The 13,145-nt window shown below is 36.0% G+C and overlaps 1 protein-coding gene and 1 non-coding gene across 2 annotated transcripts in view; both read left to right on the plus strand.

The window, feature by feature from the left end:
• Positions 1 to 376: 376 nt before the first annotated feature.
• LOC145995307 (uncharacterized) overlaps positions 377 to 13,145 on the plus strand; it is a 39,349-nt gene continuing 26,580 nt past the window's right edge. Inside the window, exons 1-2 of the mRNA XM_083131911.1 lie at positions 377 to 437; positions 1,816 to 2,033. Of these exons, the coding sequence (XP_082988037.1) occupies positions 1,832 to 2,033 (202 nt within the window). The 5' untranslated portion in view covers positions 377 to 437; positions 1,816 to 1,831. The remainder of the gene's footprint in view (positions 438 to 1,815; positions 2,034 to 13,145) is intronic.
• TRNAH-GUG (transfer RNA histidin (anticodon GUG)) lies at positions 5,563 to 5,634 on the plus strand. The gene has a single exon. It is a non-coding gene; the product is annotated as a tRNA-His (tRNA).

Consider the following 13,145-nt stretch of genomic DNA (forward strand, 5'->3'; position numbering starts at 1 on the left):
ATGTTCTACCAAATTAAGTCTTTTTGCGACATATTCCAGGATTTTTCAAGCCTAATTTAAGGTTTTTAGAACCTACTTTAGGATTTTTAGAACCTATTTTAGGTCTTTAGAGCCTATTTTGGGAACCTAAAGCACATTTTTTAGAACCTAAAAATCCGAGGTCTAATCATCACTCATCCTAATCTTCACGATTAGCCAAAAGTGGCAAAAGCGAAGTAAAAGAAACTAAATCAATCAATCAATTAAATATAGCATGAGTTTGTAACGGGCTTGTCAGTGATCTTTGGAATTTCAGCAGTATGACGCATTTCTGTTGAACTTGTGGTTGACGACCAACCTGCATGTGGAACTCTTGACATAATAGAACGAGAGAGAATAATGTATAATGTTTGTTGTTGTGAACATGGAAATAGATATTACGAAATGTAATATTAATGGTAATTATTTCTGTTGTATTTTAAAAATTGGAGTTGAAGATATTGTTTATCGTGTGTACAAGTGAGTTGATTTTCCTGAAAGGTGGAAGATTAAAATTTGATCCGTGTTTGAAGCTTGTTATTTGGAAACTGCGTTGCTGTAATTAGCCAAATGTGCATATTTATAAACCCAACAAAACTGATAATAGTTTTTACACATGCATAATGTTAATATAAAGTTAGATTATGTTTCTCTTCGTTGCCAAAATCTCGGAGAAGTCTGATTGCGAAGTGTAACATAGCTTATCAAAACTTATTGCAACTTTACACAGGCCAGTCTGTGCGTGTCAAGTTAATAAGTGAAAAATGGATAGTCCCATACATCCCAAACAATAAACAGCGTTGATCACTATATGCCAAAGATCAACAAACTTAGAAAGGAGCGCATACGAAGAACTTGTTAATAAAATATTAAAATGCTGACCGAGGCAAATTTTTATAGTATAAAAATATACATAAAAACGTAACGTTTCCACCCTCTCGTAACAGGGTCTTCTTCAGACGAATATTCAAATGTATTCGTCTGAAGAAGACCCTGTTAGAGAGTGGAAACGTTACGTTTTTATGTATATTTTTTATACTATAAAAGTTTGCCCTGGTCAGCGTTTTAATGTTTTATTAGCATGGAAACAAGACTTTACAGTGTTACCGAAGAACTTGTAAAGTAGTGCCCACATCAGAAAAATTATAAGAATACTGTCTAAGCGTTGAACACGAAGAGAAATTCATCTTGGCGCAGGGAAATTTAAGTAGAATATCTGGTGAAAAGGAAAAAAAAATATGAAAAATGCCGACATTGTAAGGAAATTTGAAGATATCCAATTTGCATATTAAAAGGCAAGAAGAATGAAATTTGAAAAAAAAAAACTTTCTTTTTCTCGTAATTGCCCAAATATTTAAATTTTTTGGCTTGGGGAAATTTCATCTTCCTATTATCATATTAACTCTTAAATTATTGTAACAATTTATTGAATAATGTAAACCTAATCTTTGTGAAAATGTTGACATTTCGGAAAATTTTGCGAAGTGTATTTTTTTTTATCAATAATCTTTATTATTCCCAGATTTTCATCCATTCAGTAAGTTTTCATATTGAGAGGAAATAATAGTAATAGTTTGACTACCACAGCTAGAAATAATAGTTGATCAAATTTTTCGATCGCGATTTTAGTTGTTTTCTTGTATGATAAAATTTGGAAGAAAATGGGAAATTTTGCACCTTTAAGAGGATATTTGTGCTTTCTATAATACTTCTGGCAACACTGTGATGTTTAAGATGCACGGACGAATGTAGGCAGTGGTTGCTGGATGTATTGCATTGTGTGTATTATTATTTCAGACCTGCAGTGTTCTTTATGCAGCCCCCCGCATCGTCTGTGAGGAACGTGTTCACAATGCCCTTCGATGCTCACGTGTGGATTGCCTTCGTCGTGTGCTTCTTCCTGGTGGTTGCTGTGCTGAGACTCACAGTCATCATGGAACCCGCTGATGAGAAACAGAGCCGCTGGACACTGAGTGAAGTCGGTCTCATGAACCTTGGACACGTCTGCCAACAAGGTGAATACATTTGTCAGTATGGTTGTGGTCTCGCAGTGAATAAAAGCTGCTGTTAAAGCGACACAGAAAGTGGTACCAGGTAGTCAACACGCAAGAACATATTAAGAGGTGGAGGGTTCATGGGGTCCGGACGCCCCCCCTGCCCAAGACTTAAAAACTACTAAAATTAAATAATGAAAATGTACTTATTTCTCCTTTGTTGAAAAATGTCCACCGAACGTATTGAAAGTCGGTGACCTCCATGACGGAGTGGTTAGCACAGTGCCAGGGGTCCCGGGTTCGAATTCCGGACTGGGCATGGGTGTTCTTTGCGATTGCCCCTACATCAATTTCATCATATCATCACTCATCCTCATCTTCGCGGTGAGCCAGTAGTGGCACAAAAGCGAAGTAAATAAACAAAATCAATCAATTGTTGAAAGGCAAGGAATTATATAAGGATCATATGGCCATGAAGAACAGTAGATTTATGTACATACCTTACTACTTATGATAACATGCATAAAATATTAATCAGGGGCTTTACTTTTCGTCAACTGGATCCAACTGCTTTTGTTATTTCATGAATATCGAATTCTTTATCCATTTGCCATGAATTTCCTTGGCAGGGCAGTTGTTTTTATACAAATTTTGGTGATCCTAACTACACGTAGTCCTCCTCCGTGGCCGTACGGTCTAAGGCTTTGGACGGCGGCTGCGGGACGGCATGGGTTCGATCCCGGGTTCAGTCTCCGGGAATCTTCGGCCTGTGTGGCAACCCACCATTGTGGGGAAATTGGGGAGCTACGAGTGAGTGGCGTAAAATCGGTCTCGGAAATCTCCTACAACGGCTGGGGGTTCGACGTGCTAACCACACGTACCGGTTGAAGAACTCCACACCTCTAGGTAGGATTGTGTGAGGGAGACTGGCAGCCGGGAGATAGGCCCATGCCCTTTCGAGGGCTGTCGATCCATGGGTTATTGTTATTATTATTAACTACACGTAAGCTAGATAATTAATACGTGCTGTTATATCTCTATTTTAATACCGTCTTTTTTCCCTCTTCACGTAATAATACAATATTAATTAATACAATATTTTAATTAATATTATTAATTTAAGGTAATTATAATGTAATTGTTTGAGTTTAAATATTCATACTATTATTTTCATTATTTCTCAGACACTTGGTTCGGAACCCCCTCCCCAAATTTACCTGTCCACACCACAATTTGATCAACATTGTTGTTTATAACCATTGATCTGTGGTATTTTATCACCAATGACGTTTACCTTTGAATAAAATTTGTTGTGTTGTCTTCCAAGACCATTCATTGCCTGTGTCACTTTTTTACAGTGTGGGAGCGTGTTACGCCAACTTTATTATCAGATTAGCTAATCGGGTGTAGATATATTGTGCAAACTGTGATGAGTTCTCATGATTGGGAAAAACAAAGTTAATGCTCTTCCTTAACATATTAAAATAGATATGGTTGAGAATTTATGGCGGCTACATTCAAACACTTTTGCTCAAATCGAAAAGTAAAATGTAACACTGAATCTGTTTTGGCTCCACCTGGAGGAAATCGCTTCAAATTTGAACACAAAGAGGCATATTATTCAGGCGTTGAGGCGAAATATGAGTTAAAGTATCTTGGGATTTTTGCATGATCCGTGTCAACATTCTTTCGGAACACGGGGAGGTGGTTATTTTCACATAACATGATATGGAGGAAGAAAAACAGAGGGGGAGAAAGAAAGATTGAGAGAAAGGAGGGGAGAAAAAAACATATTTTTGTTACAAGTCGACTTTATGCACAGAAAGGCTAATTGGATCTGGATCTATAGATCAAGGTGGAGATCCTCCACCAGGTATCGAACCTGGGACCCCTAGACTACAAGACGACGACGCAACCACTGCGCCATCGGGAAGTCCCTAGGGAGTAAAGAAGAAAATAAACGATGCGACTGAAATGGCGAGTGAGGAAGACGATAGATACTAAGACTGAGAAACTCTAAATGAACGATACAAGATGATGAAACATAAGAGAAGTGAAAGTTATACAAATGAAATTGAGGTGGAAAGATTCAATTTTACCTTATTTCAGGGCGCATTAAGTGGCCTAAGGACCCGTTAATTTCTTCGGCTTCCGTACTAATGATAACACTAAGTAAATTATTTTCCTTTGCTGTTAGTTTGCCTTTCAAGGAATTCTGACTTGCCTCAGCGACTAGGTTATTTGTTCAATGACACACGTTTTAATCGCCTCTAACCCCTCCCCCAGGATGGGAGAATGGATCCTATATAGCCTCTTCTGTATGCTTGGGTCATTGACAGATTAATTCCTGCTTGCGATAACTCAGTCAGGTGCACGATCAACTCTGTGACTGCTACGAATTATGACCACATAATAAAAATAAAGCATTTCAATAATTGTTTCTAAGCTTGACGATCTAACCTGAAAAATTGTAGATTTCTGATCCAACGGGAAAGTGGAGATGTGATACTTTTTATCGCGTCATGACGTCGTTGCTGATAGTAAATTCACGTTTTTGTTACGTTAGAAGTGTTCTGTTTAATGCAGTTACGTTTTCTTGGCTTTATGTGTGTCTTCACAACGATATTTTCTTTCCTAAAAAAACTGTGCGAGAGCTTCGGGATATTGTGAATTGGACAAATGCTGATCACACTTCGGGGCTTAACATGTAGGCAATTTGTAGTTTCCGCATCTTGAAACAAATTTGCATTACGTGAAACACTGATATCAGATGATTAAATTATTTATATATATATATATATATATATATATATATATATATATATATATATATATATATATATATATATATATATATATATATATATATTCTTTTTCCTACTACCAGATAATTTTGTGCATGTTACTTTCATTACTACAAACGGGAATGTTTGCACTTACTATATGTGTTCTAAAAATGCTCTTACGGTTGTGCGGAATAATTCAATTCTCGTGATAATTTTGGTGCACATGATGTAAATTTTCATTTTTATGTCGTGATGTGTTCAGAGAAAATTCATCTTTTCTTATATGATTGACATTTATACGAGAAGATGGTGTATTGTTCGCGCATGACTAATTACTGATGATTAAATTAAAAAAAAGTTGATTTTTTTTATCTTTTCTTTTTCCGACTACCAGATTATTTTGTGTATGTTACTTTCATTACTACAAACGGGAATGTTTGCACTTATTTATTTGTTCTAAAAATGCTCTTACCGTTGTGCGGAATAAAGACCGCAAACAAATCAATTCTCGTGATAATTATGGTGCCCATGATGTAAATTTTCATTTTTATGTCGTGATGTGTTCAGAGAAAATTCATCTTTTCTTATATGATTGACATTTATACGAGAAGATGGTGTATTGTTCGCGCATGACAAATTACTGTAATCATGCTGCTGAAGTAATCGCTTGCAGTCTTTCCTGATTAGATCTTCTTTCTCGTTGCATGCTCTGGTGGTTGGAATGAGTCCAGGAAACTTCAGTGTGATAAAGATGTCTTGTTGTAGCCGTGATCGTCTAGTGGTTAGGACATTGCGTTGTGGCCGCAATAACCCAGGTTCGAATCCTGGTCACGGCAATGGTAACATTGCCACGGCAGGAGGCGGTACCCCTTTTAAGTGTTATACATAATCAAGTTCAATTATTTTATTACAATAATAATTTTTAAAAATTAAAATTAAGTTCATTAATAAATTTTTACGTATTTTAAGTGCTTCGACCTAAATGTTCAAAGTGTAAAATTTAGTTTTTCATATTCCTACCAGCTGATAGTACTGAAATAGTTTTTTTCTCTATATCTGGACCTTCCCGATGACGGGCCGGCTTCGATACCCGATGAAGGTATAGTCGACTCGCTAGCTACGTTAACGAGCGGCTGGCTTTGAAGTCGACGCAGCGCGCCCACCAGCTGCAACAATACATTCACCGCACCACCCATACAGCACACCAAGTTTCAGACATATTTCAGAAATATTACAATCTCTCATTTATGTTTCTAACATTCTGGTTTCGCGTTGACGTTACAGAAAGCATCACATGAAGTCCCAGTTTTGTTTCTGAAACATTGCAATGTTATAGTTTCATTGTCTAGTTTCTGCAACGTCTCATTTTTCTTACATCTCTGAGAAATGTTTCAGAGACATTTCCGCAACGTTGGATTCAGTCATCATGCTTGCGTGGCGGCCATCCAGGACATTTTCTGCGGCGGCCATGTTGTTACCTTCAACGCTGACCTGGAGTCGTGCACATCTTATGAAGAATAATGTTGTTTATTGAGTGGTAAGTTGAATATTATTAATGCCAAAGTGTGTTTAATTGTGTTATACTTATGCACGATATATATTTAATCTGTGTTGTGTAACGTGTGTGAAAAAGTGATTGGAAACAAGGCAGTTCAAGCCAGTGTTTAAAGAAGTATTTTGTTTTGTTTGTTTAATTAAAATATGTGGACGTAAAGAAGCACTGAACTTCTCCACCTCATGAAACTATAATCGCGAGAAATAAGTTGCCTGCGTTGTGTGTAGTGAAAAAGTGAATGGTCGAGACGCAAAGTATTTCCCTGCATGTTTTTACTGTTAAAAATATCTATATAGTTTTCGTTTACGGTATATGACCCCTCCCCATAAATTTTGCACAAAATTTGTCCTCTTCTTTTTAAATAATGTTGTTTCTCACTTCCCTGTGCGTAGTGAAGAGGCGTAGAATACCACGTAAGTTGTTACGTTCAGAGCCTCTATCTAATACAAATTACGAATCAACTAATTTGTTCTGTGACATCGTTACGTAATGTAAATCTACGGCAGCACCACAGCCACGGTCATACTTGTTAGATCAGCTCTCGATTGGTTGCACAAGCTATCAAGAATAAAATTATCCTATGAAAAAAACCTTTAATAATAGCTCAAATGAACATAGCAGTCATAATCAAAATTCTGTTTACAATGAAGTGCAATTATAAACATTATATATTTCTCTCTTAATCACTTGTTAGGTTACTCACTTATGTTAATCATCTCTCTCTTTCTCTCTCATGTAGTCTTGTATAGTTTTGTTTCTCATGAGGCTTGTGATGCCCTCCATATACTATATTCATATTTTTTTCGTAATTAGGTAGGTAGAATTATAGATTATTGACAAAAATGAAATAAAAGGTTAAAATGTAAATATGATGCTGCGCAAGACGAAGATGGAGGGACAACGTCGAGATGGACCTAAGGGAAATCGGTAGGGATGGAAAGGAGTATATTGATCTTGCTCAAGATAGGGACAGATGGAAGGCCTGTGTTGCTGCAGCCATGAACCTTCGGGTTTAAGAAGGCTAGAGAGATGATTGCACAAGTTGCAGATGTTGTATTTAACTTGACATGCTAAAAGAAAGATGAAACATGTAATTTTTTCTGCGGAATGCCGAGGAATTTTCTAAAAAAGTAGATGGAAACACTGATTTTCACTAATATTAACGAATTGGATGTTACATGACATATTGAGCGTTCACTAAAAATATTTATGCTAATTCTGAGCAAATAATATGAAGTAAAAGCAATTTTTCTTGCCAAAATTGAATTTGTTTTACGGGGTTCTCCGAGGTTACCTTTATAAAAAAACTGAATTGTGCTGACATGAAGAATGTAAATTCTTGATGTTGCTTTGCAATTTTCTTCAATGCTAAGATGTTTATGACTCCAACAGTTAGTTTTTATGCATATTTAGCCGTAATTAAGTATTCTATGGCTGATTTAAGATTAGTTTCTTTCGCAAGAATGATCATTTTTGGAGAAAATTTGGATTTCAAGTTACAATAATTCAAAACTATGAAACAATACAAGTTTAATATACTAGATTTAGGTCATTTGTGGTTCAATTGTTATTATTATGTTTCAAGAGGTAAAAAATTGGTAATATTTAGTTGTTTTTATGCTAAAAATCCATTCAATCAACGTTTCTTCGTAATTAGGTAGGTAGAATTATGGATTATTGACTAAAATAAAATAAAAGGTTAAAATCTAATTATGATACTGCACGATTGCACAAGTTGCAGATGTTGTATTTAACTTGGCATGTTAAAAGAAAGATGAAAGATGAATTTTTTTCTGCGGAATGCCAAGGAATTTTCTAAAAAAGTAGATGAAAACACTGATTTTCACTAATGTTAACGACTTGGATGTTACATAACATATTGAGCATTCAAAAAAATCTTTATGCTAGTTCTGAGCAAATAATATGAAGTAAAAGCAATTTTTCTTGCCAAATTGAATTTGTTTTACGGGGTTCTCCGAGGTTACCTTTATAAAAAAACTGAATTGTGCTGACATGAAGAATGTAAATTCTTGATGTTGCTTTGCAATTTTCTTCAATGCTAAGATGTTTATGACTCCAACAGTTAGTTTTTATGCATATTTAGCAGTAATTAAGTATTCTATGGCTGATTTAAGATTAGTTTCTTTCGCAAGAATGATCATTTTTGGAGAAAATTTGGATTTCAAGTTACAATAATTCAAAACTATGAAACAATACAAGTTTAATATACTAGATTTAGGTCATTTGTGGTTCAATTGTTATTATTATGTTTCAAGAGGTAAAAAATTGGTAATATTTAGTTATTTTTATGCTAAAAATCCATACAATCATCGTTTCTTCGTAATTAGGTAGGTAGAAATATGGATTATTGACAAAAATAAAATGAATGGTTAAAATCTAATTATGATACTGCACGATTGCACAAGTTGCAGATGTTGTATTTAATTTGGCATGTTAAAAGAAAGATGAAATATGACATTTTTTCTGCGGAATGCTGAGAGATTTTCTAAAAAAGTAGATGGAAACATTGATTTTCACTAATATTAAAGTTATGGATGTTACATAACATATTGAGCATTCATTAAAAATCTTTTTGCTAGTTCTGAGCAAATAGTATGAAGTAAAAGCAATTTTTTTTGCCAAAATTCAATCGGTTTTATGGCATTCTCCAAGGTTAATTTTATTAAAAAAAACTGAATTTTGCTGACATTAAGAATGTAAATTCTTGATGTTGCTTTGCAATTTTCTTCAAGGCTAAGATGTTTATTAGAATATATTGCAAAATATTGTTTTTTGAAATGGAAATTCTGACCAGAATTGATATTATGACATTATTTCCTTTCAGGAAAAAATGAATGTTACTGCACTCCAACAAGAGGTTATAGCGGAGAACCTGCAATGAAATACTTCTTAACAGAACAGAAGCAATTGTATTTTGACAAATTTAGACAAATAAAGAATATATTTTATGAAAAAATATTATTTTTACGTATAATAATTTTTCTTTGAAGTGATGCATATCAAATTTTTAGAGTTCAATGGTGACATGGATACTGTCTGATCACTCGCTTATGTAAAAAAATGTATCAAAGTATGCTTATTTATATTTATTTGGTTCTTTGAATTGATGTTTTAAGTCCACTTTATGCACAAATAGGCTAATCGGGACTGGACCTACAAATCAAAATGGGATCCGTATCACTGCAATGTGCCTCTACCAGAGTTTCGAACCAGAAATCCCTTCATTACAAGGAGCTTAATTCAATTTCTCAGTGTATTCTGAAACTGACCAATCCATCCTAACCACCATAACAACGTTGAAAGTCAAACATGGGTGAAATATAAATGATTAAAAAATAATAGAAATGAGAACATATAATTATATCGTTGAAGTAATAATTCAATGTAAATTGCTCACAAGTAACATTAAGAGAATTAATTTTTCTAACTAGTAACTACAACCTCTGATACACACTGCACATTTAATATTATAGAGAATGTCAAAACCTTTCATTGATTTATAAATTTTTAGTTATTATTCAATTATATTTTTCGTATTGTTACTGCCTAAAAATTGCTAAAGTTTAGCTTGTCTCCACATTGCACTTGTGAATTGATATTTATTTCCCAGTTGTGGTTACTGGTTCATTTACTGAATTTATTTTGTGGTCAAAGTGTATCTACATTTCTCCAATTATATAAGTATATAGGATATTATTACATTCATTTTGAATTTTTATTTGAGATATGTAAAAGGTGAGAATGTCACATAGTAAATTTTAGTATCCGAAAGTTATATTTGAAGACATGTGCTCAATTTGTGATGTTTGAAATTAATTTGGAATATTGCTGTGTAATTCTGAAAGTTCGAACACCATATAGGTTGAAAACCATACATGTGGAACATGTATTCTGTCCAGCAAAAATGTTTTCATTCCTACAGAGACATTAGAGTAGAATTTTCAGATGACCGTGACTCATAGAATCATGAATGAATTTCATACAACACTAAAATGCTTCCAGCCTCTCATCTATTAGTAGAGGGGACGGGAGCATTATGCTGATCACATCACTCAAATCCCACCTTCTTTGTGACAGGGTGCAAAAAACCACGCAGAGCTTATTATTGCATGTAAAACTTTACACACATTTGAAGGTAGTTTAGGATTTGGTGGTGAATACGAGTATTTTTCTTTTTTTAGTTGTAAGTAACTGTTGTCTGGTGTGAATAAATGTGTATTTCGTACTTTTATGCACTTCCCCCCCCCCTCGAGAATAATTGTAGCAATTGAGATACGTGGTCATTTGAGGAGAGGTAAAATAATTAAATATCATTCCTAATTAGGTATCAAACATTGTGAATTTTATTTTCAGGAAATGATTTACAAATAAATATTGACGTAAAGGGGCGTAACCCCAATAGGCCCCCTTAAATATTTCACTCGTGAATACAGTACTGATTCCATTCAATATAACCGTAATGTACAATCATATCACTGTAATGTAGCTGAAATATCACAAAACCTTACGGAAATGTATTTGTAATGTTACACTGACATGTTTCTGCAATGTTACATTGACACGTTTCTGTAATGTTGCACTGATATGTTTCTGTAACATTACGAATGTTATGTTAGATTCGCGGACATTTTTACATTGCTGAAACATACCTGAAACATCACAGTAATGTTTCGCAATGTTGCTGCAATGTTACAATGTTTCACGAGTTACGTATCCGTAACATATCTGAAACCATGTTGTGCTGTATGGGCACCGGCGGCTCCAGGAGGGATACGATGGTACTGCCGTACCCCCTGTTGTTTCACTTACGCCGGGGCGACATGAAGGCAGAACGTAGCAGAATACGTACGTTCGATTCTGTGTTGGGGCATCATAGGGAAGAAGGCGCTGATAACGCAAAGTACACCTCGAAAACCATCGAAAATGATATCATCAAATCAATCCACGACGTTATGAACGACAAAATGCGTGCATCGTTCAATGAAACTAAACATGTTTCTGTGATGATGGACGAAACAACGGACCGTTCGAAAGATGAACAGGTGGTAATATTCATACGCTGGTGTCAGGAGGACTTACAAATTCATGAAACCCTGATTGCGCTGAAAAGAGCGAAGTCGACAAAAGCAGAGTACTTACTGGATCTCTTGTCATTGGACGTGATGGAGTTGTCAAATGGAAAAGTCTTAGCGCAGTGTTACGATGGAGCAGCAAATATGCAGGGCCGTTGGAACGGGTTACAGGCGAAAGTGGGTGATTTCTGTGGAAGAGATGTTCTCACCGTTCATTGCTTCGCGCACTGTCTAAATCTCGTATTAGTACATAGCATGAAATGCGTGCGCGAGGCCTTTTCACTGTTTGGTACCCTGGAGGCTTTGTATGTCTTCATTGAATGATCGGCTCAAAGACATGCAGTATTTGAAGATATTCATAATTCAGTCGACTTGAAGTTAAGGACTCTGAAAAACACAGCGATACAAGATGTTCTCTCGGTCAGAAGCGAAGAACATCATAACAGAAAAATTTCCTCTGGTGATTCAAGCCCTTAAGGATCTTCAGGACAACTCAGAAGATGCCAAGGTTTCTGCTCAGGCTAAAGGACTGCTCTTCACCATCCAGTCATTTGACTTCAATCTGTGGATTCGTCTTTTGAGACCCGTCCTGAATGTCATCAATACACTTAATGTCTCATTACAACGACTTGACACGAATATGGACAGTGCTCTAGGAGGTGTTGAAGCTCTGGAAAACACCATCCAAAACCAATATATGGAGGTTCCATGGCTGAACGCGAAAAACATGGAATTATTCTTCCTTCAAAGCGCAAACGCCAGGTCAATGTACGCTACGATGACAACCCCTTAACAGAAAATATCAGTACAAGGGAAGAGGAATCACGAGCGGCATACTTTGCTGTGCTGGATCGAGTCCTCGTTGGTATGAAGGATAGCTTCTCCCAAAGATGCCGTTCTCGCCTACAGGCCTTCCAAGAAGTTGAGGCAGGAATCGCCGTCCGAGGAGAAGATCAGAGAGCTGGCTGAGTTTTGCGACGTACACTATTCTCTTCTGGAAGGTGAAATTGCCTTGTTGAGAAACGATGCGCAGTTTTCTGAAGCTAGGACATTCCCTCATTGGTGGAGTGTTTCAGATCTGCAGCCACAACTGCTCTTCACCCAACAGTAAAGTCAATCATTAGATCATTTTTGTGGATACCAATTTTGACAGCCAGCGTACAGAGAAGTTTCTCGAAGTTGACTTTGGTGAAATCAAAAATAAGAACCACCATGACACAAGATCGACTCGATGAATTTGATGATGTTTGTTGAAAAAAACTTGTGCAGAAATGTTAATGTTTCGCATTGCATTGATTGATTGAGATCGTACGACCCTCGTAGGCTTCTTTTGTAAACTGTTTGTTAACGTTTACACGTTAAGCAAGTAAATGCGTCAACTATAAGTATTTTGTTTCCCGCTGTTAGAATGAATACTACATGTCATGGGCTCACAGTTTTCAAATACGCTAATAGATGGCAGTGCCCTCAAGCAACCACTGTTGCTGAAATCGACATAGCATAGCGGTTCTTTCCACGTCGTAAGTTCAATTAAACTTCTTCAATCATAACATACAAGCCATCACTGTCGTCATCGAAAACAAACCGAACAAGTGGAGAGGAAAAGGGGAATATTTTCTTGTCTCTGAGGAGGGAGGGAGGCAGTGATTTATCCACCCACCCTGAAACCGCCAGTGCACCGCACGATTGAGACTCCACG

The sequence above is a fragment of the Lepisma saccharinum genome, chromosome 11 (assembly GCF_977018435.1).
Source record: "Lepisma saccharinum chromosome 11, izLepSacc3.1, whole genome shotgun sequence".
NCBI lineage: Eukaryota > Metazoa > Arthropoda > Insecta > Zygentoma > Lepismatidae > Lepisma > Lepisma saccharinum.